Source organism: Seriola dumerili, unplaced genomic scaffold (assembly GCF_002260705.1).
Source record: "Seriola dumerili isolate Sdu_G_001 unplaced genomic scaffold, Sdu_1.0 BDQW01000052.1, whole genome shotgun sequence".
NCBI lineage: Eukaryota > Metazoa > Chordata > Actinopteri > Carangiformes > Carangidae > Seriola > Seriola dumerili.
In genome coordinates, this window is record NW_019174307.1 from 1,184,311 (window position 1) to 1,212,004 (window position 27,694).

The 27,694-nt window shown below is 41.6% G+C and overlaps 1 protein-coding gene across 1 annotated transcript; it reads left to right on the plus strand.

Annotated features, from left to right (window-relative positions):
• Positions 1-3,049: 3,049 nt before the first annotated feature.
• lypd1 (LY6/PLAUR domain containing 1) lies at positions 3,050-27,685 on the plus strand. The gene is made up of 3 exons (XM_022740908.1): positions 3,050-3,203; positions 4,965-5,096; positions 24,965-27,685. Exons 1-3 carry the CDS (start codon positions 3,155-3,157, stop codon positions 25,204-25,206), a joined length of 423 nt encoding a protein of 140 aa, XP_022596629.1. The 5' UTR covers positions 3,050-3,154; the 3' UTR covers positions 25,207-27,685.
• The last annotated feature ends 9 nt before the right edge of the window (positions 27,686-27,694 follow it).

Genomic DNA, 27,694 nt, shown 5'->3' on the forward strand with positions numbered 1-27,694 from the left:
GCATTAACAGTTGTTTACTTAGCAGTATAGGAAATGTTGCAAATTCAGCATCAAACTTCATTCCTTTACTCACCAAGATCTGTCTCCAGAGGTGGAAAACAACTCTCTTGTTTTGTTTCTATTTGTATAACTTATTTTCTTCTACTGAAGTAAGTTGCCTTTACATTTTCCGATACTGAGTCACTGTAGCATCCAGTCTGCTCTGAAGACGTAGACAACCTCTTGTCTTGTAGATAATGGTTGAAGCTCTTGTCAAGACTGGTAAGTAAAAAGCAGTTAATGGTAACGCTAGCTATATAGCAATAGCAAAATTTACAGATAGCTTCTTTAACCCTTTAAAACCGAGTGTGTCGTCGACGACGGTAACGGTTTGAGCAATCGGAAAAATTCCAACGGTTTCTGAAAGCTAAGACCTTGCGCTTTATATGCATATAGGTGTCATTACGGTAATTTCACTCCCGCTTATATATAAGCCCGGGAAAGTGTTTTTATTCAAAATGTTAGCAAGACGGTCCTTCCGTTTAACAAAACCTCCGCGGAGGTTCGCAGCTGGGTGTGAGGACGAAGGAGCAACCGAAGGAGCAACTTCTGGCGAAAAAAGGTAACGTTAGCCGAGTTGAATTTCCAAGTTGAATTTCTGAATGAATGAAGCTCTCTCTAACTTTTCTCTAGCTTGTATTGCGTGGTGACTTTTTTAGAACAGTGTAGTAGTGTGTAGTGTAGTAGTAGTGTTGTAGTGTAGTGTAGTATGTGTGTATTTGTACTTTTTATGGATAAATGTGCGCTTCATGCACTATGAAATATGGCACATGCATTGTTTGTTTGGTGACTTTTTTTAGAATAGTGCAACGTTACATTACCAAGTCTTGTTTGTGTAACAAATTATTCTGTGTGTGTTATTATATGCACGTGTCCACCACATTTTTATGTTTTGATGAGATATTAGATAATTGAATTTCTCTTCGGGGATGAATAAAGTTCAATCTATCTATCTATCTATCTATCTACCAGAGCTCACATTCAGCCGTAGGGATGCTGGAGGCTCCGGTGATGGTGTTAGAGATCGTAGCAAGAGAATCCTATGACGTCAGCGATTACAGGAGGAGCTTACTGTGCACCTCCTTGGATGGAGTTGATGTGAAAAATGGCCCACAGAAGACCCCAGCTAACAAACATCTGCCTGTCTCCACAAGCAGCGGCCACACAAAATCTAACAGAGCCAGCATGGGGCGACGGTGCTGCAAGCTCTGTAAAAAGAGCGCTGCCTGGCAGTGTCAGGAATCTGGTGTGGGCCTGTGACTGCAGCCAGAGAGGAACTGCTACTGGCAGCACCACCAAGATCTTTGAGTCTGCAGCCAGAGAGGAGCAATTGTCCTGTGTGGGGAAAGCCTATAGTTTTATTTTTATGGCCTGTTATGCACTATAAGTTTATTGTAAGTTCACAAATTGTATTGTAAATTGTTTTATACTTTTCAAATTTCAAATTTAAGATGGAAAACGTCTTATTCATGTACAGTTTCAGTGTGTTTCTTTACTAAAACTCAAAACTCAAAATTCAAATTCTGTTTCCGTGTTTCTCCTTCATTTAACCTGTTTTTCAGTGTTTTAACATGCAGTAAATTGAAAATAACTGCCAGATATTGAAAGTTCCAAGTATTCTGGAAAAATGGACAAAGCACTTACTCACAGGACATTTTCTGACCTTTTTTATAGTCAAAATAAGCAAAGAAATCCAGGTGGACATTTTGAAGCTCAGGTTTCAAAGGGTTAATCCAGATAGTACTTTCTGCTTTGGCACTAAACAGTGTCACTGGAGACACACATTAAATATGGACTTAATTTCCGGGAACAGGGACAGTGATATCTTTTTTTTGTCAAAATATGTTGGCGCTAACATAACAAACACAGTAGAGAGGTCACGTTCAATGACTTGAATTAGCTAAGGTGACGCCAAGCAGCTAGACACCGAATGGCTTACCAACTGTGACAGCACCCACCTGTCACTCAAAGAGGCCACACCCTTAATTATGCAGAACTTTAAGCCTTAATAAAATGTGAACAGGTGAGTTATATAAACAGTTGTCATGAAGGAGGAAATGAGCTCTAGAGACCAAAACTGTTTTTTGTAAAAGGCTGTAAACATGTTTATTACTGCTGTAAAGTTGGGCATTTTAACTCGGGAGTCTATGGGGATTGACTCACTGTTGGAGCCAGACTCTAGTGGTCATTAGAGGAACTGCAGATTTTGTCACTTCAGTGTTGACTTCATTTTTCGGCTGCCAAGAACAAGCGCACTGTGGTTTATTTTTAGTGAGTCCTACATACACTGGTGGTTTTTAACTGGCTGAATAAAACTTATGCTGTATAACATGTCACAATAACTTCAGGCTTTAAGGTTTGATTTAGCTTCCCACACCCTCTGGTGCCTGTACGTGACCTCTGACCTATGTCCAGGAGCAATGAATGAAAAAGAATCCTTTCATTTTATAATCACAGAAGAGGATTGATGCTATTATCTTTAACAGATTCTATCTATTGGGTGACTGTGTGAAATGGAGATAAAAACTCAGGGATGGTAATAAACTGATTTTTAGCCCTGAGATAAATAAAATTAACTGGGGAGGTCTTTTTGGAGGTCACAGCACTAAATCTGTACTGTTAGTTTATGGTCTAATTTCTGCTTAATGATGAGTTGTGAACAAAGCAAATTAAGATTCTGGAGTTGTTTGGCTCAGTGAGAAGGAACACAGGCTTCTCAGACATTATTCCTGTCCGTTAGATCATTTTTGACAGTTCATGAAACTTAATTGATCCCAGAGGTGAAATCGGCTCCTTGCAGCAGCAGCAAATGTTGTCTAATGGGATGCACAGATATAATATACTGTATGTCCATAGTCATCATATAGTTTAATATAGAGAAAATAACAGGTTGAAGAAGGTATTTCTGAACACACACCTTTTGATCACATGGTACACAAGTCGTGCAGACGTGTACGCGCACGTGTGAGCGCGCGTAGCAGCGGATAAGATATGTGAGGCATCGCAGGAGGTGTCAGGCTCACCATGCCAGGCTGCCAGCTGCTCTGTCTCTGCGCCTCCGAGCCGGCGAACATCCGTCTCCCATGTTTCTGCTCAGAGTTGCACTAAGCGGACGATGCGGCTGTTCACGGTCTCAACTTTGCTCCTGTTCTTCCTCAGCTCAGGTATGGTCACGCAGCTTTTCTCTGTCGCCACTTCACGGGATTTAAAGCGGCTGTTAGACTATGGTTAAACAGCAAAACTTCCAAACTGGCTTTTTTTTTTCTTTTCTTTTGTCTTTGAGGAAGGAGCGCAGGGCCTGGTGGAGGGGTGGTGTTCAGGTTTGGGTAAATAGTAAAGTGGGAAACGCAGCGCGCACAGGAGGAGTCCGCGCAAACCTAACGTTGTCTTTCTTTAAAGTTGAGCAGTTTCTGAATTTTTCTCGTCGAAAACTCAAATTTCTATTTAGCCGACTTAGATTAAAGAGCCATTCTTTATTTGCCATTTAGAAATTTTGGTCTCCAAAGCTGGTTGTGCCTCTGCGCTCCGGTGCGTCTATAACGAACCTGGTAAGTTTTGATGGAGACTGCTGATCAACAGTGTAGAGCCCAGTCTCACTCCACTTTGAACTGTGAAATATCTCCCTGTTCATAGTCTCCTATAACGTTACGCAGCAATCACAGTGAAACGGTGCGTTTTCCTTTTTCTGCCAAGGATGCGATTGATTTTTATCAGTCTCTGGCAGTGATGGAGAAGTATTCACACCCTTCAGTGAAAGAACCAATTCAACTATGAAGAAATAATCTATTACAAATAAATGTTTTGAATTCAAATATTTGCATGAGTGAAATGCTACATGAAATGTCGAAGTACCAATTATGCAAACTGACCTTTCCAGAGTGGTTCAGTATTATTATACAATCATATATTAGATTATTGGATTGTTATTATTAGGATATTAATGTAAATGTAATTTTGACGTTGTGGCTGGTTAAGGTGGAACTGAGTGTAACTGCTTTATATCGTGTTGGGTAGATTAATGATATAAATGCATCACATTTTATGAGCTGATCATATATTTTGGATGAAAATTGTATCTGCAGTGTAACTAAATAAATGTGGTGCAGTAAAAAATTGCAGTGAAGTGCAGTGGAGTTTATAATAAACATACAATGGAAATGCATAAGTAAAGTAGCAGTTCTTCAAATGTAGTTGTAAATGTACTTAGTTACCTCCCACACTGTAAATTGCACTTGAAATCTATAAAGTGGGAAGTGAATTTTATACTGTATCATCTATTAAAAGGTGAAAATGTCTCAGTTTGGAGAATATTGAATTCACTGCACATAGAATAATGACTATACTGTAAATACTCTATGTGCTATAATTTAGCAATATCAACCCGGTGCTACATTAAAAGCCGAAACATTTGAAATGCTACTGTAATGACGCATATCTGTCACGACCTGTCATCATCTCACATGACCTGAGGGCAACTCTCTACCGCTCTAACTAACAGAGTTCACTGTAAACACGCCGTCTTCACAGCAGAGGTGGTGAAATATCAACTATCCTGAACCTAAGTAGAGCCAGACATGATGAAATGCTGCAACAACATGCTGGTAAGATAAATGTACCACCAGCTCAAATTCAGCTGAATAATTGAAGACATCTGTCGCATCAATTTGAAACGGTCAGAGCAGAAGAAACCAGAATATTCACCAAAATAAAACTGGACTTCACTTTGAGATAAAACTTTCCCATGAATTCTTTATTTATGACAATTGAGGAAATAAATAACTGAGGATGTAAATGAGAAATGAGCAAGTGATATGAACCTGGTGAAAATGATATGATAATGAAAATAGATGGATTCAATAATTGATTGATTGTTTGTGTGTGTGTGTGTGTGTGTGGGTGTGGGTGTGTGTGTGTGTGGGTTGCAGGGCTGGCTCTGCAGATTCAGTGCTACCAGTGTGAGGAGATGACACACGACTGCTCCACCCCAGAGTTCATCGTCAACTGCACTGTGAATGTGCAGGACATGTGCCAGAAGGAGGTTCTGGTGAAGGATGACGGTAAGTTGCTCTACTGTTTTTTTGTTTTGTTTTTTTTGTTTTTTTTTTACCCCCGTCAGAAATATTTTTCCATTTCTGCTTATATTTCTGTCAGTGTATTTCAGAGCAGAGCAGGTTTCAGTGAAATCTGGACGGATTGGCCTCAATCCAAGGACAGTGGATTAGATTTTGGTTGTGATGTGGAGCCGGGATTTCAACCTTGAATCACAAGAGACTCGGAATCTGAGGAGTGGTCTTTAATCTTTGGCATGAAATCAAAAACTGCTGAAAACTGAGGTGAAGGAAACTGATCTGTGTCACACTCTCTCTTGTCGTTCACGAGCAGGATTAGTTTGTGTGTAACTTTCAGTCAGCTGTGTTTTCTGAAGCCGGGGAAATGGACGCCGACTGTTTGTGTTGCTTGGCATGTTTGAAGTGTCTTTTAAATACAAGCACAACACACAGACACAGAGAGCTCTCCGGCGCACTCAGCCAGCAGCCAGAAGGCTCTTCGCTGTGAGCAGGAATCACAGCGATCTGAGGTCAGCAGAGACGGGCCCTTCACAGCTCTGCAACTATCATTAGAGGATGAAAGTCTGAGCTGTAGGTCAGTATTTGAAGCAGTCACGGATATAAACTATTCCACTTTCATCGGAGTAGAAAATATTTCAGCTCGTGCTGTGCAGCATGGACAATGACAGGTGTGTGCATCACTTTCCAAGGACCTCAAATGCTGGATATTGTTGTTCAACATGGTAGAGCCTGATAGCTTCATGCAGATATCTTGGTATGTTGGCGAGTGAGTAGTTGAGGTAATTTCAGAGTGTTTCCATCCACCTGTTTTTATGCACATCTTCAATTTCTTGATTTAAATATGAGGAGTGAAAAAAAAAAAAAAGGTCCACTTATCGCAAAAAAGTTTTTGTGCTTATCTGAGGTAGTCGGTGTGCTTCATTTGGGCTGGTGAAAAAGCTGTCCGTCAAACTGTGGTGTGGTTTGCTGATGGCCTGAAGGCAAAACGGACCGTCCACACTATTTGGTGATTGTGAGGTTTTAGTGTGGAGCTGAACCCACAGAGCAGAACACAGGATGGTGGTAAAGCAAGTCTGTATTATAAATGTTGACTGTGGGGAGTAAGGCTGGTGATGGTGATGGCGATGGCGATGGCGATGGCGGCGAGAGACTGTAGATAGTATGGCAGATGATGGCGGAGTTCGGGCACACAGACAGAATGCATTAGAGCTGGGCAGGCTGGTGAGGCAAACACAGCAGGTGGGACTGAGGCTGGGCAGAGCGTGGCAGACGGCGGGGTTGTAGATGGAAGGATCTGGTGCACAGGGAAACAAACAGGATTACCAAAAAAAAAAAAAAAAAAAAAAAAAAAAAAAAAAGAGCAACAAGTTTGCAGCAGCGTTTGACCGTAACGTTTATACCACTCGACGTGACGGAACGATCTGGCCAAGAATGGTGAGCTGGACCGGTCCTTTGTACTGCAGCAGGCTGTGCAGTTGATTGTATGATGAGAGGCAGGTGAGTATGGAGACTGGAGGGAGCAGGAACCAGGAAGCCACGCCCAGCTGACACACACACACACACACACACACACACACATATACAAATACAGACACAGACACAGAGGACAAACTGGGGACAAACAAACACATGAGGGAGGGGAAAACAGCAGAACACAAGAGGGAAAGAAAAGGACCACAAGGTCCTAATCCAAACAGTGATAGTAGATGTGGGATTTCAGCAATAATTCAAAAACTGAACTAGCAATAAATCTGCCGTTCAGAAAGCACAATCTCATCCAACAGTGACAGTGACAGACAGTGAAAAAGCATTCAACTTCGCTCTGTTGTGTTTATTCTCTGCAGACTGCGACGGTTCAGAGTGATCCCGCAGTAATGAGGGCAGAACGTTGCTTTACAAGACGTCTTGTTTTCATCCTGTCTCTGTCGACAGTGATAATACTAATAATGCTCATAATCAGTTACAGTACATCTTCATGAGCTCTCTGCGCCACCAGAGATCATGTATACGCTCATGAGAGGCACTGAAGTCCTGAAGATGCTCTGATGATGCAGAATGATGACACCACATCTGTCCAATCAGTGAGTCGGTGTCAGTGCTTGTGGCTTCAGGTTTACTCCTCCTGGTTCCTTTGTAAAAGTCCAATGAGAATATGAACCAGAGGTAAACTACAGAAGTGTATCATGTTATTCTCTCGGTCTGGATTAAATGAATCAAGTGTTGTCTGTAAATGTCACTGACGCTTCCACAGCACCGAAGAGACAAAAACATCACATCTGTTCAGAGATGAGGAGACTGTGACCTTCCTCTAATGAATACATGATACAAATATAAATGTCATACTTCCATCATATTCTCCACAGGCCCTCCTCTTCTACCTCTGAGCTCATCATCTTCTGCAATGGTTTGATACTTTTTGAGATTTTCAGAAATTTCAGTTTGACTAGTGCCACCATGAGCATGTTATATATTTTATTTAGCCTCCTCTGGGGAGAATACTACAGTCAAACACTTACACTTGGATCCCATGCATGTCATATGAAAGTGCTCACTTGCGGTGATGATCCTACAGACAGTAACTACAGTCGTCGTCAGTTGTACCCAGCGTTTCAGTTGTTGTGGTTCACGCTCCTCAGCTTCACCGTCTGTTTGTCTCACTGCCTTTATCAGCCTCAGTCACAGTAGGCAGCGGTTTACAGTGAAGGAGCTCTGATAAAAAACCCAACATCAGACAACAGACTACAGCTGATGACTCAATCACGAAACGTCGATGCAAAAATTCTGAAAAATGTGATGGTAGCCTGCGTGTTTTCCTACAGCGCTGTGGGTACCGACGGTAGCGTAGATGTCGTAGGTACCGCAGATGTGATTCTTCCAGGACTGATGAGGGCAGTATAATGACCCGTCCTAGTCTGATATCAAATGAATCAAAGAAGAAGACAGGCACAATAAACATTATCGACATGTGGAATGGCAGCAGCAAGTTCAGGCGGAGCAACGTGTCCGCCGTGACTTGTCTGAATGGGTCAGTTATAGACGACCAAAAGCCAGTTTACAAATGTTGCCACAGAGCATTTCAAATGAAAGGAGGAAACAGCTCAGATTAATCTAAGCAGCTCAGAGACAGACGCCAGATCTGTACCGAGCTCAGGCTGAGTGAGTTTCACTTGTTTTAACTTTGTATTAACGACATATATGTTGACGTCCTGAAACTACTGTTATTGTTTGTGAATTGTGACAGCTGACATCTGTTGTAGCAACCTCCTCACACATGTTCACAAAAGCTAACATTAGCTTGTTCAGGCTAACGCAGAGCTAACATTGACGGCCACATATTGGTTTTCTAGTTTTTTGACCCTTTCAGATGGTTAAACTGACAGTATGTAACTTTTGGTGCTTGTGGTTTCTCGATTAAAACAATAACAAAAGACGCTTTGGTGATGTCGTGAAGTAGTGTGGGATCATGGGAGTTGTTGTCTTCACCACCATTGCAGTCAGCTCCTCCCAGTCTGGATTCCTTCAGTGTCAGACGATTTATCCACAGAGGTGTCGTGTCCTCCTCCCCAAAACAAACAGACCTGGTGATTATAACCAGAAAAAACTCTGAATAAAGCAGTTTCACATTAAAAGTCAGTGTTTCACCGTCACTGTTCAGAGGACACAGGTGGTCTGTGATGTTTGCTCAGCTCGTTTCTCTGACGTCCGATGACTGAAATCCTTCATCTGGTTAAACAGCATAGTTGAAAATGACCAAGATTTAACCAGTGCATCATAAAAATGTGGCTTGAAACAGGATGAAAAGTCAGTTTTGACCTTTTGGCAGGCAACCACAACACTGACACGTGTGCATAGGTTTGGAAACATTTGGGATAATGTAAGAACACAACTCAGCAACATATATAACATAGGTCTAGTCATGTTTAGGCATTTTAATGTGGAAAAGTCACAGATTTGAACTTTAAAAACTTGTATGTCATTGTAGAGATGTGCACATGCAGCGCATTGATTCGCTCAGACCTTCCATGCCGCACTCTCCACTCTCCCTCTCTGTCTCTCTCTCTCTCTCTCCCTCACCCCACACCACCCCCCCACCCAGCTACTGCCACAAGTCAAATTCTGTGGGAAACACTGATTTAATAAGATGAATATTTTTTATATATCGTGTTTAAAGCTTGTAAGTGGGAACAACGCTTGTTGTATTTATTCCCACATGAGGCCACAAAATCCATTTCTGCTGGTCTGAATGTGACCATGTTTACATCGAATTCAAATCAAACTGCTCAGTGCTCTGGCTAAAAAAAGAACTGTTTCCTAAATTAGATCAGGAAGTGCCTGATTGGTCTGTCTGACTCCAAAAAATAAGTCGGCAAACCGTAGAGTCTGTCCAAGAATTCAGTGCCACTTTACGATAATATTACAGATTCATTTCATCTGGGACTCAGATCAGCTGAGAGGACTGACTCAATGTCTCTCCATCAGAATTGTATTCCTGGTTGTCAGAGGATGATTTTGAAACAATATTTACCTCTTACATAAAACATGATTTTGCTGTTGAATGAGTAAATATATATTTTTTTAAACTAAATAATAATATACTTTTTTTTTTTGATGTGATGCACCTATGGCCTCAATATTTCTAAAATTCTGGTTGCCGCCCACACCACTACACTGAGAGCACTTTTTAACTGTATAATGAGCTGCTCTCTATATATCTTGGTGGAAGTGCTTTAAAAAAATAAAAGCAATTAAAGGGACTCTATTCTCAACACTCACAGATCAGTATCAGCCTCAAGTATCTAACATCAGTCGAGTCACACAGCCACACTGATGAGACAGTAGGAGACGTTTGCTTTGGCTTGTTCAGTCACAAATGATAATGTGTTTTTATAGTGTGTCTGAACTACAGAATTAATTTCACTCAAAACGTCTTAAAAGTTTAAAATTTTATAATTAAGTGATGAACATCCGTCCCAGCTGGCCGTATGAAATGCATTACGTATCTGTTGTGGTGTTTTGGTTCAGGTTGTGCTTCTTGCATCTGGGAAAATAAAGAAAACCCAGCACAATATGTTGTGGATTATAGAAAGCAGAGGGACAGTTTAGAAAGATTTAACTCCTCCAGTCCGCACAGTAATGGCTGTGCTATATAGTAATAACCTGTTTTCAGAAAGCATTAAAACCCATCAGTATTTGAGCATTTCTCTGGAACTAGAGTCTCATAGACAACATCATTAGCATTGATGGACCTGTGTTACCTGAAAGGATATTTTCAAATCAACCAAATGGAGGAGATAAAAACGTCCTCAGCTTTGCTTCACTTTGCTTTGCAGCTGCTGATTCTCTCAGACTCAGATTGCCTTTGTTCTGTGCTCGTAAGTTCATCTTATTTATAACCTGCAGGTTTGGAATATTGTTAAAAACAAATGGGTTATTCATCCTCTGCGGGTTGTCATGGATCTTGCGGTTTATTGCCGCCTTTTCAGTAATGAGTAACGTGTCTCTGCTGTGTTTACATGTCTATTTTCTGCAGATGGTTAGAACCCAGACACTAAAGGTCACTCCTCCCGCCCGAGGTCCGCTTCGTTTTCACACCCAGCGAAAATTGGTGGCCATTTTTTATTGCCTCCCCCTACTGCTGATGAGCAAAAGCAATAAGCTCCTGTCTTTGGAAATGTGCCTCCCAATCCAAAGGGCAGACACAGCACACTATAGAGTAGACAGTTCTTTAATAAGAAAATTTCTGCCTGAATGCTCGTGTACATCCCAGCCTTTATCTCCCAGTGTTATCGTTATTGCTGCTCTGCATGAAAATAGGGCTTAGAAATCCAACCGACCGCACCTTATCTCTGTTTGAAATGCAGCACATACATTCACAATTGCACTTCCACCTCTGTGCAATTTGCTTCATTGATAAGAATAAAAATCAGTGAGGCTGTTCAATTCCTCCTAAGTGTACTTGCCACACTTTGCATGCAGCTCTATAATATAGATGTAGGAGACAGAGAAGCGCTAAAGTGTGTCCTCAAGTGAGCTACACCCCCACACACACACACACACACACTCCCCCACCCCGGCCATCAGATTAGCCCTCCTGTATCTGGAGGGGGTTATACAATCCATCAGTGTTTGCTCCTGCGACACAGCTCTCCAGCTAAGAGGCTGCCTGGCAGAACATCGAGGCATCAAGAGTCAACTTCCTCTGTCACACCTCCACGAATAGAGACACACACACACACACACACACACATACACACTCCATTCAGATGATGAGTATTTTTCTGCTGGGATGAGTCCGGCTTCCTGTCCAAGCTCGTCTTCTAGTGCTATCATCATCATTCTGCTCCGATTATGTCTTCGCAAATGATGAAAGAATCTGCTTTTACCTAACTGAGGACTGTTCCTCTCCCACTGTCTTTAAAGGAGGGATGATTGCCACGCTCCAGCAGGCCACCTTTCATTCCAATGTCCTCTGCCCTTTTTTTTCAAAGGAGGGAGAGTAAGATGTTCTGTGATGTTAGGGATGTGAAATTGGCCACAGTTTTAGTTTCTCAGACACAATTTCAAAGGGAGTAAAAACACAGAGCAGAGAGAACATAGGAACAGAGTGTGCTGTAATAATTCTGCAGTTTATAATGAATAAATTATTTTCGTGACCCTTTGGTATTTTTGATGTCAGAACGGTATTTTAAAGCTGCACTAATCGATTTTTTATCCTAACAACAGACCAAATGAGTATGTGTAATGTGAAAGGGGTCACTCGTTTTGAAAAACTCAGAGAGAATTATAACCCATTATATTTATAATTGTCATATTAAAGGCCGCCTGCTGCTGCGAGGAAACAGAGGTGATAAAAGTAAAGTTTGTGGGTCAGAACAAAAAAACAAATCAACTAAGAGAGGCTAAAAACAGTTAAAAATGTAGTTCAGACTTTAAGGTTTGACAGCAACCATGTGATTGGCTGGCTGAGATCGTGGAGAAATCTGACTGGTTACACCTGAAATGAGCTGATTACAAGAAGTGGAGTGAGAGAGAGAGAGAGAGAGCGAGCGAGAAAGAATTGTGAATGAAAGATGCGTAAAGATCGCCTTCCTGAGTGAACTTACTCTAAGCTTCATGAGTGAGGGAGCTGCAGAGCTACAGGAAACTGTCTGCAGGTTCAACACTAGGTGTAAAACCCTTTCGCATTACACTCAGGCCCTGTTCACATCTGTTCACATCTGTTCACACCTGTCCAGACCTGGTATTAACATCCGTCTCAGGTGATCCGATCACAAGTGGTCAGCTCTTCAGGTGTGAACGCACCCTAGACACATTGATGACACTTTTGGGATGCGATCACTCAGACCACATTCAGAGGTGGTGTGGACCACATGTGGCCACATTGCTTTAGCAGTGTGAACATGAATGTGTCCTGAGCCACACTGAAGGACAGACTACTCTACTGACATCCTCTGACAGTCTGATTAGTCCCAACAGTTTCACCATCAACCCAAAATATTTTACTGTTTCAAATGGATAAAACTTTATTTCCTTGTAGAGCTGAGAGCAATGATTCGCTCAGCCCCTCTGTGCCCAACCCCCACCCCCACCCCTCTCTCTCTCTCTCACACAACAGACTCATCTGGCACAATCAGACTCAATAAAAACAACATATACGTTTATTTGCATATAGAATGTGGAAGTGAGATCCAATCACAAGTGGTCCCCCCCCCCACAGGATGCATTTTAATGCCAGGTGTGAAGTGGTGTGCTTAGAGCCAACCACTATATAGAGAACATTGATCAGTGTGTCTTTAAAAGGAAAGTAAATGGGGAGTACCACAGCATAAGTGAAGGAAGCTGTATAAAGCTGAGTATAAAGGTAAAGAGTAAACTGCCTCAAGTGAAGTGAGGAGTGATTTATCAGTTACCACAGGCAGAAAACTACAGGTCACATATATACAGTGCATATATATACATATATATATTGATGAAGCATCTTCATGATACTGTTGGTAGCAGCACTATCACACAGGACCTTCCTCAACTTCCTCCCAAAACCGGCCTGAAAATAAAAGTTTAATGTCGTCCACATGAATATGTCTCAGTAGCCACTCGTCACTGCAATGTGCATAAGTTTGCACTTTATTTTCAACGTGTTTGTCTTCACCATGAAGATGTAATATCACCATGGCATCCACAGAGGCAGCGCACTAAGTGGAGCAGCAATGGCAAGACAGATAAGTGTGATGCTTCCCCTCGGATTCCTCTGGAAATCGAATAATAGATGATGAAAATGATGTTGATGAAAGTTGATACTGGCTGAGCTAGAAAGGATGTTGTTTTTGATTGTGAATCTTCTCATAAGACAGATATAAGTGAGTAAAGTGAATGAGCCCGAAGCTTGAGTTCAACAGCTGAAATTGCTGCATTTCATATATTAATTTATTGTTGAGGCATCTTTGCTGAGGGAAATTCAATTTTATTCATCATTAATATCATGTTTGATGACGAGGAGTCGAGGACGGAGTCAGGAGTGCATGAGAGCAGTTCAATGGGAGCGTTTAAACCCTCTCACAGTGAGAGGTGATGAGGTTTTATAATGACCCGGTCGATGATGTGATTCTGAAAATTTGTCTGGGTTGGAGTCATCAAGAGGTCTCATGCTGGTCTCATGGCCCGAGGCAGGATCAGACAGGATCTCCCCCCAGAATGTCCCAGACAGCTATGAAGATGGTATTAGCAGACTAATGCACAGCCACTGAGCTGGTTCTGATTAAATAACCGCAACCAGTGACCCAGTCCCAGCTGGTACTGGGCTGACTGTCTTCCTGATGAAGACACCACAGAACAGGATGGAGACAAGCACCAACTGCATCCACTGTCTCCCTGATTTCACAGCTTATCTAAATTAGCTTTTGCAATTTGCCAAAGTTAATTTACTGTATCAGGAAAAGGGAAATGAGTGTGTGGTTAGTCATAGTAGTTTACATTTGTTAAACAGAGGGACTGTTCATGGCGGCTGAAAAGACTTGACATGTGTGAGTTTGATGACTGGGGAGGGTTTATGGACTTTAGATTGTTCCAGGATTTCCAGAGATCATAGTTTTCATTATGACAATCAAACGTACAGGTTTTAAAGTTAAAATTAAAGCGTTGTCTCACTGACTTTTAACATCACTGCAGCTCTTTAGGACAGTAAAGACATGATGTCCAGCTGCTGTTAATCTACACCTTAAGTTCAAATTCTATTTCTAACCTTAAACATGACTCCCTGCATATTCAGCCTTGTTATGGCTCCAGGGATGTCTGGAGTGACTCTGTCGGTCGGCCAGACCACCACTTTGGTCCAGACTGAAATATCTCAACAACTATTGGATGGTTTGCCATGAATAAAATTAAAAAAAATAAATGAGACGTTCACAGTTCAGACAGGATTCATCATACTGACTGTGGTGATCCTCTGACTTACATGGTCTCTCTCTTTTTCTGAGCCATGCACTCTTCATATTTGACCACGGGGTTTTGTTCCAAGTGATGTTTCCTTTGGTCGCTGAGGTTGTTGTTCTGCGCTCTTCGCATTTGCCTCCTTTTTGTTGAGTGTCGTCCTCACTGAAGCTGAAACGAGCCCAGACGGCGTACACAGTGTTCTTTAGCTAGAAGCTGATTGTGTCATGAAGTTTACAACCTCATGCTAATTGCTAATGTTACCCAGAAGTCCCTTCTTCACTGAAACACATACATTTAACGGAGTGTAGTGTCATCTAGTGGCTAACATAAACAGAGCTATACATCACAGTTTGAGACTCAGTGTTTGTGCTTTGTGTCATCCACATCACCAGCTTCACTTACAGTGAACATGGACTAACATGGTGGAGCTGAGACTTCGGTGCATGCTGGTTTGTGGCGTTCACCCACCTGTCCTTCAAATAGGCCACGCCCTCAACTATACAGAACTTTAAGCCGTAATAAAATGTAAACAGGTGAGTTATATAAACAGTTGCCATGAAGGAGGAAATTAGATCTAGAGACCAAAACTGTTTTTGTATCAGGCTGTAAACATGTTTATTTCTGCTGTAAAGTTGGACATTTTAACATGGGAGTCTATGGGGATTGACTCACTGTTGGAGCCAGACTCTAGTGGTCATTAGAGGAACTGCAGTGTTTGGCTCTTGAGTGTTGGCTTCATTTTTCATCATTGGAGGTTGATGCTTGGACTGAACACATGAGGTTGTATTTTTCTAAGGGCACACTGTTAACCGACATGAGCAAGATTAAGTCGGTGAGAGTTTCTAAATGTCAGTTTTAATTGCGCAGCTCTAATACCCAGAATCTGTAATTGATTAGTGCTCTCCACTAATCATTCTCCATTCCAATTTTTGGATCTAAAGACGCCATGGCTCGGTTAAATAAAGTTATGAAAAGAAATGACATATTAATGCATCCACAAACATTACACCACAGAACTCCACACAGAATGTTTTTATCACCAAAACACCTGATATGTGTTTTATTGTCCCTGCTGATCATTTATCTGCATGACATCTTTACATTGGCTCATATAACAACTGCAGTCTAATTTGCTGCATAGTCAAGTTTGATTTAGATGGATAGTAAAGCCCAGAGAACAGACGGATACATGTCTAACCTACTGTAGCTTTTACACCGCTCACTAAGAATCTGTCGATCTTTTCCTCATGTTAAGGAAAGTCCAGTCACTTTATTCAGAGCAACAAACCATGTTGAGCAGATCATGTTTTCTACTGACATTTATGTTTGAATTGGCACTGACAAACATTTAACAGCTATTAAGAACCAAATGCTTGTGTGGACACTCTTCAGTGCTTTTGTCAAAACCGCAGTATCTGTGATCCATTCGGTTAAAATCTCATTTAGAGGAGCAATCGAAGGTTGTGCAGACACTTGGACATATTGGACTCCTTCCTCCTCCCTGTGCAGCCGACCGTGCCGACTCTCATTAGACTAAAGCGCACCGGTTCTCTCACCACAGCCTCGAAGTTGATGAGAAACTTCAGTCTTTTTCGCCCCAAAAAAATAAAGTATAATTCAGACTGAAGAGCTGGATCTTTGAGTTCCCATGCACAAGTTGAATGAAATCTTCTCCAAGCACTTCAAACATGAGAAACTGGCTGATACCCTGTTCCCTGCTGTCCAAGATTCACCGCGCTGATATTTGCTCAACAAACGCGGCACCGCACTGAATGTCAGTGGGACATAATCACAGTGTATTAGAGTGCATGTTTGTCCTGAATTTCAATTAGAACAGTTTAATCTCATGGTAATGAATGAAGTACTATACAATTAACATAATAATCTAATTAGGCAGTTTTCTGTGATCTGTAATAGACTTCTCTATTAATCAGTTTCAGAAAAACCTGCAGCAACCTGAACGAGGAGATATGTTGTACTGAGCTTTTCTCCGGAGAGGCTCAAGAGCAGCCACACTGAGGTGTTGCCTCCACTCCTTCTCACTGTTTTATTATTGCATTTAAAGTGCTGAACCGTCTCAACACATTTATCTGCAGGGACAGCTCCTGTCTATCTGTGGACATGCTGAGAAAGAAATATTTCACTTTGATGCTACATTGTTTTCTGTAGAATGCACTCTTTGCAGGAGTTCTTGGGTGAGAAGTGGTGAACTGAAAATTATATTTTTAAACACACACAGCAGTCCACAATAATATCACATACTCCTGCCTCTTATATTTAGGCAAACATAAATATTTGGTTATTGAAATTCAGTGTAAAGTGTCAGTAATCAATTTAAACAACGCATTTGAAAAGACTGAACATCTGAAATCTTTTCCATGCAAATTAAATTTGCATTTGAATATTATTTAAATAAATATTACTTTATAATAATAATAATTTGCATTTCAACTGTAAAAGGTTAAACTGTTTAACTGAAGATGTGTTTAGGCAGATTGCACTTGTGCTAATATAAATAAAAAAAGAATATGATATAATAATGATAATAATAATATAATATAGTAAAAGAAAATAAAAGTAAAAGAAAAAACTTTAACTGGATATTAACAGTAGTTTTGTTTAAACATTTTTTCTGTGAAAAATATTAAGATTTAAACATTCAAATCAAAAAAACATGGAAAAGTGCTGCCTGACACTTTTGAGGAGATCAAACAGGAAGTTGAGTCACTGCGGATGGTTAAGGATTACATGCCTTGCTCAAAGGCACTTGAGTAAATAGATCTTTTTCACAGGAGACATTTTGACACGTCACAATAGGAAATTCACTAGTGTAAATAATAAAATGAATGATGGCTGAATTCCATTTAGTTGCTTCAGTTCCAGGGTGCTGGTGCTGTTCTTGCTTGTCACACTAGGTGCATTTCCCGCTTCATGTGCAATTTGAAATACGAACTTTTTTCAGGCTATTTGATGAAGCAATATTTCACAAAATTGAAATGGAAACTTTTTTCAAATTCAAGTCATGGCTCCTGCCTCATGATGCCCCGGGAAGACAGTTCCAGTTGAGAGGCAGATGCCGGGAATCCAATGTCACATTTAATTGGAACGATATAGTGAGAGGAGAAAACCAAGCTTTATTCCCATAACATCACTCAGCAGAAACACAGACCATATTGATAATTGTGTTTTATCGTCTTTTCTAAAAAAAAAAAAAAAAAATCGCTTCTATTTTGCACTAAACTGCAGTGGAAGCCCGGCTACCGTCATGGCTGACTGGGACACATGAATAGAACAGAGTGATGTTAATGTCATTAATTACAAATGGGATTTTCTTCTATGAAAAGTCTAAATGTCTCCTGTGGAGAGGCCTGTTGTAGAGCTGGAGGCTTCAACCTTGCAAACTAAAAGCTAAATGTGTTTTAAAACTCCACAGTGTGAGTGGTGAAGATGCTCTCTCTTTCTTTCTTTCTTTCTTTCTTTTCAACACTGTGTATAGAAACTATTTCAACTTCCATGGAACCCAAACACAGGTGACTTCAATTATTTTGCTTAATTACATCTCTCTCTCTCTCTCTCTCTCTCTCTGTAGAGTACTTTTCTTCTTGAGGGTTGAGATTTGGTTTTATAGAATTAGGTTTACGGTTAAGGTTAGGCATTTAATTAAGATGATTTTGGTTAGAGTAAGGGGCTGTGTGTGTGTGCGTGCGTGCGTGCGTGCGTGTGTGTGTACACCTGTTGTTATTCACTGACAGTTCTGTGACTCTTTATCATTCTTATCAGTACCTGGAGTCCAGTGACTCCGCCCACCTTCATCCAGAGCAGAGGTCTCATCAGCCTGAAGTGAAAACACCTGTGTGGGTAAAAAGGACCTTTACACAGTTCTCTTAAGCTGTCAATGTTGTAATAAGCTTAATAGATAAAATATTATTTCAAAATTGCCAAAAATGTTGATGTGAACAGACACAGACACAGAGGTCAGTCTTTCTTGTGTGTGTGATGTGTGTGTTCCAAACCTTTCTTTTGTCTGCTCAGTTAGTTTGTATTCCTCTACGTTTCCTGACAGGTGTTTCAAATAGAAAGTAATTGGCATCAAGCTGCTACATGCAGCATCATTTATTGTGCACCCTTTCTTCTTTCCCCTTGAGTATTAAATGTTCCAGCTCCCACTGATGAGAGAGAGTCTCACGCGGCAGACAGTTGTTCATTGGTTGAAAACTGTACGAGACAAATCATCTGATTAAGTTCCTTTTTTATCAGACAACCTGGTACATAATTGCGCTTCCCCCTTCACATAATGTGTGCTGTAGCAATATGGTTATAAAACACAGTACAAGACTTAATAAAAATAACCTGATAAGTTAACAGCTAAACATAATCAGTTTAAGAAGAACTGAACAAATGTGCTCACAATGAAAATTACTGATGCAAACAGTGTAAACGTCTGATGAAAATATGATGAAATAATCAGTCAACACCATGACTGAGTACAAGCTAACAAACAACATAAACTATATATGTAAGGTGCTAACTGCGCTAACCGTTCTGATCCATCTGCTAGTCTCTGGTTCTGGTCTCAACAGACTCCTCATCTGAGTCTGGGTCTGACTGAGGCTCAAACATGTGGCTGAGTCTCTCTGATGTTTCCTCCTCTAACCATCTTGATACTCTCTGCTCTTTCACCTGTCCACCTGGAGGGAGCAGGTGGTGTCAGTGTGTCTGTTAGCACTGAAATGAGCTAAACCAAGACTGAGGTGTCAGTCGTTATATAAGCAGTGACAACAGTTCAAAAGTCACGTTGCCAGTTGAAGAGTAAAAGCTGAACTTGAATGATCAGTTTATTGTAACCGCAGCAATGACAGCAGCTGAAATGTCGATTAAAGTCGAAGCGCCAGAGATGAGAGGTGTCATTTGTGCTCTGCAAGTAGTTGAAGTGGAAATAAGTTCAAGAGCTGAAGAGAGGGAGCGAGATGATATCACCCTCTTTAGGTTTTAAACATTTCAGGCCATACGGACCAATGTGAAACTTCAATTTCAACTTCAACTTCAATCTGTGAAAAACTATGAAAACGTTGAACCTGTCTGACAAAGCTCAAAGGTTGGAGTGTAGTTTAAAGCATGAACCGGGTTTCTAGTTGAAAGTAGCTGCAGTGTGAATGAGTGTGAGGAGGCTGAAGAGGAGTTGAAAATGTCCAAGTTAGTGTGCATGGCTGCAGGTGAAGAGCCCGTGTGATTGTTTGGGGTGAGAGAAGCCATCAAATCTGTATCTCCGTCACTGACACTTCCCGCTTGTGTTACGCTTCATTTTCCACTGACTGCCCGTGTAATCGCCTCTTGCTATTTTACAATTAGCTTAGAGATGAAAGCCAACAGATTATATAGCCATTTACGATCGCTTGATTTTTTTTTTTTTTTACTTGAACATTTTTGTCACCGCGTTTTCCTCTCGAGTCGTCTTCGTAATATCAACAAGTCGGGACTGACAGAGACGCACAGAAGTGTCTGTGTCCTGCCGGAGCTGAAATTACAGATAAAAACACCATGTGAGTCAGGAAGATGTTTCCTTCCGGAGCTGTGCAACTTTTCACACCGTGGATGACTCAACACTCAGATTCGCGGTATATGATACATGGGAGGATGCACAATTTAAATGAGCATGCAGTTCTCCCGGTGTTACTTTGGCTGTATCCGCTGGGGTGAAACGTTCAAGGGTTACTGGAAGTTCATGTGCTCATGAAAAACAAAATGTCATCTAAATGTTAAAGCCTCCCTCCAGTAACCTCACAAACACCTCTGACATGTTCCAACAAGCTCGAGTAAATCAATGCTATACATGGAAAAAAAATGATGTTGTTAATTGAAATGGTCACAGCCGAGGGTCTCCTTTTTACTCCCCAGTCAGTCCAACCAAACGTCATTGTGATGAGGAGTAGAGCTAGTGGAGATAAGTCAACCTCTCCGAGATGGATGCTTTTCAGAGGAGCTTTGAAAATTGAATGCAGTCACTGAAAATAGCTCTGAGGAGAGTTTAAGTGTGTTTTGAATTTTTTTTTTTTTCTTCTTCTTCTTCTTCTTCTGTCACCAAAGCACACAGAACCTCACATTCATTTTCATCACAGATTTATTGTAAATAGGACACAGAGCCCGGTGGGTGTCAGGAATCTTTCAGTCTTAAAATTGTTATTCACAAAAACTAAGCTGCTTTTGGAGCTCGCCACGGGTGCAGACGGGTGCACAGTAAATGATCTTATGAAAGGTTGGCAAATTAATGTGCAACGATCAAATCATGAACTGATTAATGATAATTAACGGGTGGCGAGGTAGTGGCTGGAAAAATTCTGAATCAAGCATGACATCAAAGATAATGATAGGTTTCTGACAGGCCATGTTAAAGTGACTAAAGAGAGGGAGGGCAAATGAGTTTAGCCACGCTCAGTCCACACTATGAACACCAGAGGGAAGAGTCATGAAATGCCTCAGCTAATTACAAGTGCCCAGTATTAGGAATGGACATGTTAAGGACAGGGCTTCCCAACCTTTTCCAACTCATGGTCCACATGGCAATGTGGAGCACTTTATATTTTAATGATAACAATTAAACATTCAGGACTGAGCTGAAAGCAGGGGAAGCTCAATATTTCTTCTTCTTTGACTGAGGAGAGATCACTTGACGATACACAATCGGCCTCTTAAATCTCTTCCCTTTTAACTCTTCCTGTTGCTGACCAGCTATCCATTTTGATTCTCCAGTTTTTGCCATGGATGTGATCTTTTAGCACGCAATCAGACTGAGACAGCAAACAAGTATATGATCCGGCGGTCCAGCAGCAACATAAAATTTCCTCTCATTGGCTTATCGCTGTGAAAGGCTTTAACAAGAGAAAATAAAAAGGAGATTTTTCAACTTTTTTTAGTTGATGTTCTTAAAGATAATTTTCTTTTAAAACATTTAAAAACATTATTTATATATACTTTTTTTATAGAAATAATTACATCTTTTCACCATAATTGTACTGTTGTACTGTGCAAATGCTCCGTGGCCCAATTGCAATACCTTCGTGGCCCACCAGTGGGCCCCAGCCCACAGGTTGGGAACCACTGGTTTAGGGGATTTCATGGCTATATAGCGACACTTATTGTCACACTTGTTATTAACATAACTCTATGTCTGTGTCTGAAATCACTCACTACTCCCTACACAGTCCACTGTATAGTGCGTTTGCCATTTTGTAGTGCTGTCTGAATGTATAGTGAGAATTATTATACTCTATATAGTGGACTCATAGTATCCCACAATGCATTGTGAAAAGTAAGCAAGCACGCTAAAAGACAATAAAACGGTGCGGGGAAATGACCTGAGCAGTGTCCGACAGTGTTCTTACCCACGAGCTCACTGTACAGTCCTCTACATAGATCTGCATCATGGACAGTGAGCAGAGAGGAGTCAATGAGTGAGCGATTTCAGACACAACCTAGGTCTCTAGGTCTCTAGGTCTCTAGGTCTCTAGGTCTCTAATCTAGGTCTTGTTGCAGTGGTGATGTTTATTGTGCATCAGTAGACGGAGTGATAGCCACTGTGATGACACTTCTAAATGTAACGATGAAGAAAATTAAATTTTACTTCATCCTGATTTGTCACTTAATGCTCCTCGGCTGATATAATTAAAAATCCTTAACTGCTTCCCTACAGAGGTGTTTTAAGTTATTCTGGCTGATTAGACGTCTGCCGAGGGTGAAGCTGAAGCTCTGGAAGGACTGCAGGGGGCCATCAAACTTCATGTACTTACGATAAGAATGAAAAACAGATGAAATAGACAGAAAATAGAGCGGGCATTTTCACAGAGCTAATAACCTTAATGAAGGCTCAGCTCAGTCAAGTGTTCCCGCAGCATGAACAATGCCAGGACCTTCACACTGGCACACTTGGATGCATTTACACTTAGTTATGAATGTGATTAGTTACACCTGTGCGCTTCCTGCCATGACAAGTCAAACTATCTGCTTGAAAACATTCTCATACAATAAAACCGAGAGGAGTAACGACAGATGTCGATCAGTCGTGGTCTGTATGAGAGAGAGGACTTAATCAAGCAAAATGTAGACACGTGTAGGAGAACCATGAGTGTGTGGCAGATACCTGTAACTGTTCATCCATCCTTCCATCTTCTGCTGCTTCTCTGAGGTTGAGTCGCTGTGGCAGGAAGTCCAGCAAACCGGTCCAGACGTAACCGCCCCCAACAACATTCCTCTGCTCCTCCTGAGGGATCCCCAGGCGTCCCCAGGCCAGATGAGATATATCATTTCTCCAGCACGTGCTGGGGCTGCCTGGAGGTCTCCTACCAGTTGGAGGTGCATGGAGGACCTCCATTGGGAGGCACCCAGGAGGATCCTAACCAGACTGATTAATGGCTGAGTTAGCCTGGGGCTTGACCTTACTGACTCCACTCACCTACTACTATTTATCTATGGACCATTATAGCTACGCTAGCTAAGCAGAACTCGTTCGTTGTCTGTGTTTTTTGTTTTTCCGACTACGTGTCGTATCTGCTCTTTTACACAAATAAAGTTCCTGGTAGATCAATAATGATAATTTGAGTTTGAGTTTGAGATGCTCGAACCTCCTCAGCTGGCTCCTTCCCACGAGAAAGAGTAGCGGCTCTACTCCGAGCTCCCTCCAGATGTCAGAGCTCCTCACCCTATCTATAACAGTGAGCCCAGCCACTCTACAGTGGAAACTCATTTCAGCCGCTTGTATCTGCAATATAATTCTTTCGGTCACCACCCAGAGCTCATGACCATAGGTGAGGGTCGGAACAAAGATCGACTGGTAATAGAGAGCTTTGCCTTCCGGCTCAGTTCCCTCCTCCCCACAGCAGCCCGGTATAACACCCACTTTACTGCCGATGCTGCACCGATCTGCCTGTCAGTCTCCCGCTGCATCCTGCCCTCACTCATGAACACAACCCAGAGATACTTAAACTCTTGTGGCAGAAACTCCATCCCAACCTGAAGAGAGCAATCCACAGTTTTCCGGCAGAGAGCCGTGGCCTCAGACTTGGTGGTAGACAAACTCAGTTGAAGGCAAAAGACACAGTAGTTTGAATGTTCCTCTCTTACTGTACCTCCTTATACTGTAGGACAGACGTTTTGACTTGTAACTAATTACATAAAAACCTAAATGTAATGAGATTCCATGTAGGTTACTGTGTTAGCATGTACACTACCACTACACTCACCTGTGTTCGACAGTCTGCTGTGAAAAAGACTGTAAACAGGCTCCATCCCATAAAGTGTCCTCGTAAAACCACATCAGGGAGTGAGTGAGTCCTGGAACTGTTTCACTGAAATGGAATGCAGCCATCTCTAATGTTACTGATTTCACCTGACCTTTCTCTGCTTTGACAAGTTAAAACGCTCTGATCTGAAAAGGTCGTACAATCAGCTGCACAGGTGTCTGGTGCTTTAGTCCAGATCAAACAGCGCCGCAGACACTTTCTCAAGCTAATGTCCCACTTCTTCTGAAGTAAAATGCCAGCATTCAAACAGTTTCACACCTTAGACTGGGAAGAACTCAGATTTGATGGCGACATTAATCTTATGTTTCGTTCCTTTACATGTACTCTAAAGCCCGTGTGTTCGCTGTGTGGCCAGTAAAATATATAGCAGGAGATAAACGCTTCATGGTTGAGTGTTTAAATGGTATTAAAGGAAACCAAACCATCAACCCCACTACTTGTTCTGCTGCAGGGTGGATCAGTGTGTATCACTGGGGAAGTGCTGCTGCAGGTTGATCGACTGCTGCTTTGTGTTTCACACTGCTGCATCAGCTTCTCCCTGCAACTCCTCAGGTTCTTGGTTTGTCTGGCTCGTATGAATAACCACCTAATGTACTGTGTGTGTGTGTGTTTCTGCTAGTCCACTGGTTCTCAGAGTAGCATTCTCACTTCTCAGTTTCACAGTCCACACTCTATCTCACTGTGCTGCTGCTCAGCATTGTTGGCTCGAAGCGAAGAGAGAAGTCGAGCCACTGAAAGAGTTACAGGGTGAGAAGTAAGGGCTGTATTTTTCCTCATTCATGCACTAATTATACTGCACTGAATGCTAACACTGATACTGACAAGTAGAGCATGTGCATATCTGCTGAAAACAGTGTTGTATGCAGAAGACAGCTAAGTGTAATGATGTGGCTGCGTTAGGAGCATTATCCCAGTATTAAAGAGATGTTGAAAGTCAGGTTTCCCTTTGAACTGAAATCCCCTTAATGATGATACATCTTATTTATCATTATAAGCACCCATCTTAGTGTTTCTCTCTTTGTTCCTTTTCTCTCTCTCTCTCTCTCTCTCTATCTCTCACACACACACACAAACACACACACACTCTAATCCTCTCATTACGAGCCTAATGCATCTGTTTCCGTCCCACTTCAGGGATACACTACCGCAAGTCCTGCGCCTCATCAGGAGCTTGTCTCATCGCTTCTTCCGGCTACCAGCAGTTCTGCACCGGCAAGCTCAACTCAGTGTGCATCACCTGCTGCAACACACCGCTGTGTAACGGACCGCGCCAGAAGAAACGACCACAACCGTCCGCTGCCATCGCCCTGACCCCGCCACGGCTCCCCGCGTTTACTCTCTGCGTCCTCCTCCTGCTGTCCTCCGCCCTGTGCTGACAGACCTTCATTAACTGAGTTAAGATGTGCATTTAAAAAAAAAAAAAAAATGCTCTGCTGCCGACAGCGGGGAAGACATGAACCAGAACTGTGTAAGCTGAGATGTACAGTACATACTTCAAAATGTATATTCTCTAAGGCGCGTGGAAGCTGTGTACAGTATTTGTTTTCCTCACTCCCCTGCTTTCTGTCGCAGCTTGCCTCCAAAGTTCAAACACCACGCAGCACTGGGAAGTTTCATCATCAAAAAAAAAAAAAACTGCATCTGCTGCTGCAAGTGGCGCGGGGTAAGGTGAGGTGGAGGACAGAGCCGTGGATGACACCGCTTCTAGCTATTTATTGGACAGCAGGTGGCTCATCCTCGTTTGTCTTTATTTATTTACACTGCAAGGTCAAATGAGGCATATGGCAGGAAAGAAAAAGTAAGACCAGATTCATCGCTCATTCTCCCAGCCTTAGGAAAAGATCTCCAGATTAAATAAGTCCATGATTAACAATCGCCAGGTTTGCAGTTTATTTATGAACTGAATAAGACTCATGTATGATATGTATGACAATGATGTTGTTTAATGAGTCCGGAAACAAAGGTGTGCAGTCATGGAATGAGGGAGCGGATGAAGGAGGATGCAGCCCTCAAGCCTCTCACAGGTACAACATAATTTCATCAGAGTGACAGCTCTGCAATAACCAGCTGTGGAAGCCATAAAAAAAACATCCTGTTTTAGCCTGAAACTTTTCTCTGCTTATTCTGTAACAGCTGTTGCAGTCGGCTCACAGATATTGTACATAGAGCTACAAGAGCATGCTGAAATACACAGAAACCTTTTTTTGCATTGCATTGAAAGGGACACGGAGAGTGGCTGTCAGTGACTGATGGACCACGCCAACTTTTTGGGAGTTTTGCCCTGCAGTCACTTTAGAGAGAGACTATACGACACTGAAAGAATATCTGAAGTTATCCTTTATGACAGGAGGTAATGTTATTACTGAAAATCTAATTGTAAGAGTCACTTGCTTTTGCCGTGGTTAAAGTTAAAATATGAAAAATGTGTTTCCTGCAGATTTGAGCATTTCTTTGGACTGAACCGAACCTTAAAGGTACCCTGCGTTTCCTTGTAAATAAACAGTTATGTTTACATTCAGTGTGTCTCACAAAAAGGTATTGTGTGTATCCTTGAGGTCCAACAGACATGTGAACATGAACGTGTCCCTGCCGTCCTGTCTTCCATCTGCATTGCTATGTTTCTTGGGGTTTAAGCGCCATCAGCCATTATGCTTATTGTATGGGAGACTGTCCTCTAAAGGATCACGGCAACAGTTTCAGCCAGTGCCGTAGAACAATACATGTTTACCTTATAGTGACATAGCCCCTGGTGGCATGGACAAACAACATATTTTGTTGTTTAATTTAGAGGACTTGAGTATCTAATACATAAACTCTCCGACAACAACATGCAGGACACTACTACTACTTTATTTATTATATAAGTATCAACCTAGTGTACATGGGGAAATCTCCTTCATCGGGAAATAATTGGTTATTCACTCAAGGCACAGAATAGTTCATTCCAATGAAAGTTGTGCACTGTTTGCATATAAATAATTCAGGCTTACTCTGACTCACTCATTTTTTGGCCCATGGTGAATTCCTGCTGTCTCGCCGAAGCTTTTTTCTTATTTACTTCTCTTCTTGACGTTTCCAAGTTAATTGGACCTAGAGGGTCACATTCTGATAATACAGAGAGAGATTTCTGAGGTTTATGAGGCTCATTTAATTATATTAACCATTTTATAGCCGCTCATTTTATAATGAATGTGTAAAGGGAAAAGTCTCTTTGGGACCAGCTGTTCCTGAAGTCACGCATGCACCATGCATTCACACTTCCACCCTCTGCAGTCAACAGGAAAGCATAATGTGTCACCATCAAGTTCATGAGTGTGTATATGAGTGTGTATATGAGTGTGTATATGCGTCCTCGTGCAATATTGTCGAGTAGGAGATGTTCTATAATATACTTACACACGTTCACTGTTTCTGTGAGTGTATATTTTGCAACATGCTTGAAAATGAGACGATACATGAATTAAATTTGAATTCAAATTCAGTTTGCAATTTGAACATATATGCAGAGATCACAAGGACCTGCACATCAAAACAACGCTCCACGGCATCACAGCATGGTCAGAAAACGCCATTGTTTCCCTCCAACGTTAACGCAACCTGTGGGGTCTTCATGCTTAACTGAATCTTTGAGTTTTTGTAAAATAATTTTCTGGCTTGATAGTAATATCACATTCACATAGTTAAAGTGATGGTTCTGGGTATTTGGCGTGGGGTTGTGTGAGGTTGTGCGTAGTGATACGGTAGTTCAAACGGTTCACAGCTGTAGTTCTAAAGTGAGAGGCTGTTTGATGGAGGTAAAGTGGTGAAAATATTCAAAAATAAAACGTACACTTAAACTGATACTGATCTTTTTTTTTCTGTGGG

Excerpts from the sequence above, each read along its gene's own strand:
- lypd1 (XM_022740908.1), top strand. The coding sequence starts at position 3,155 with ATGCGGCTGTTCACGGTCTCAACTTTGCTCCTGTTCTTCCTCAGCTCA. Across the intron at positions 3,204-4,964 it reads CCTGTTCTTCCTCAGCTCAG|GGCTGGCTCTGCAGATTCAG; the intron begins GTATGGTCACGC and ends TGTGGGTTGCAG. Across the intron at positions 5,097-24,964 it reads GGTTCTGGTGAAGGATGACG|GGATACACTACCGCAAGTCC; the intron begins GTAAGTTGCTCT and ends GTCCCACTTCAG.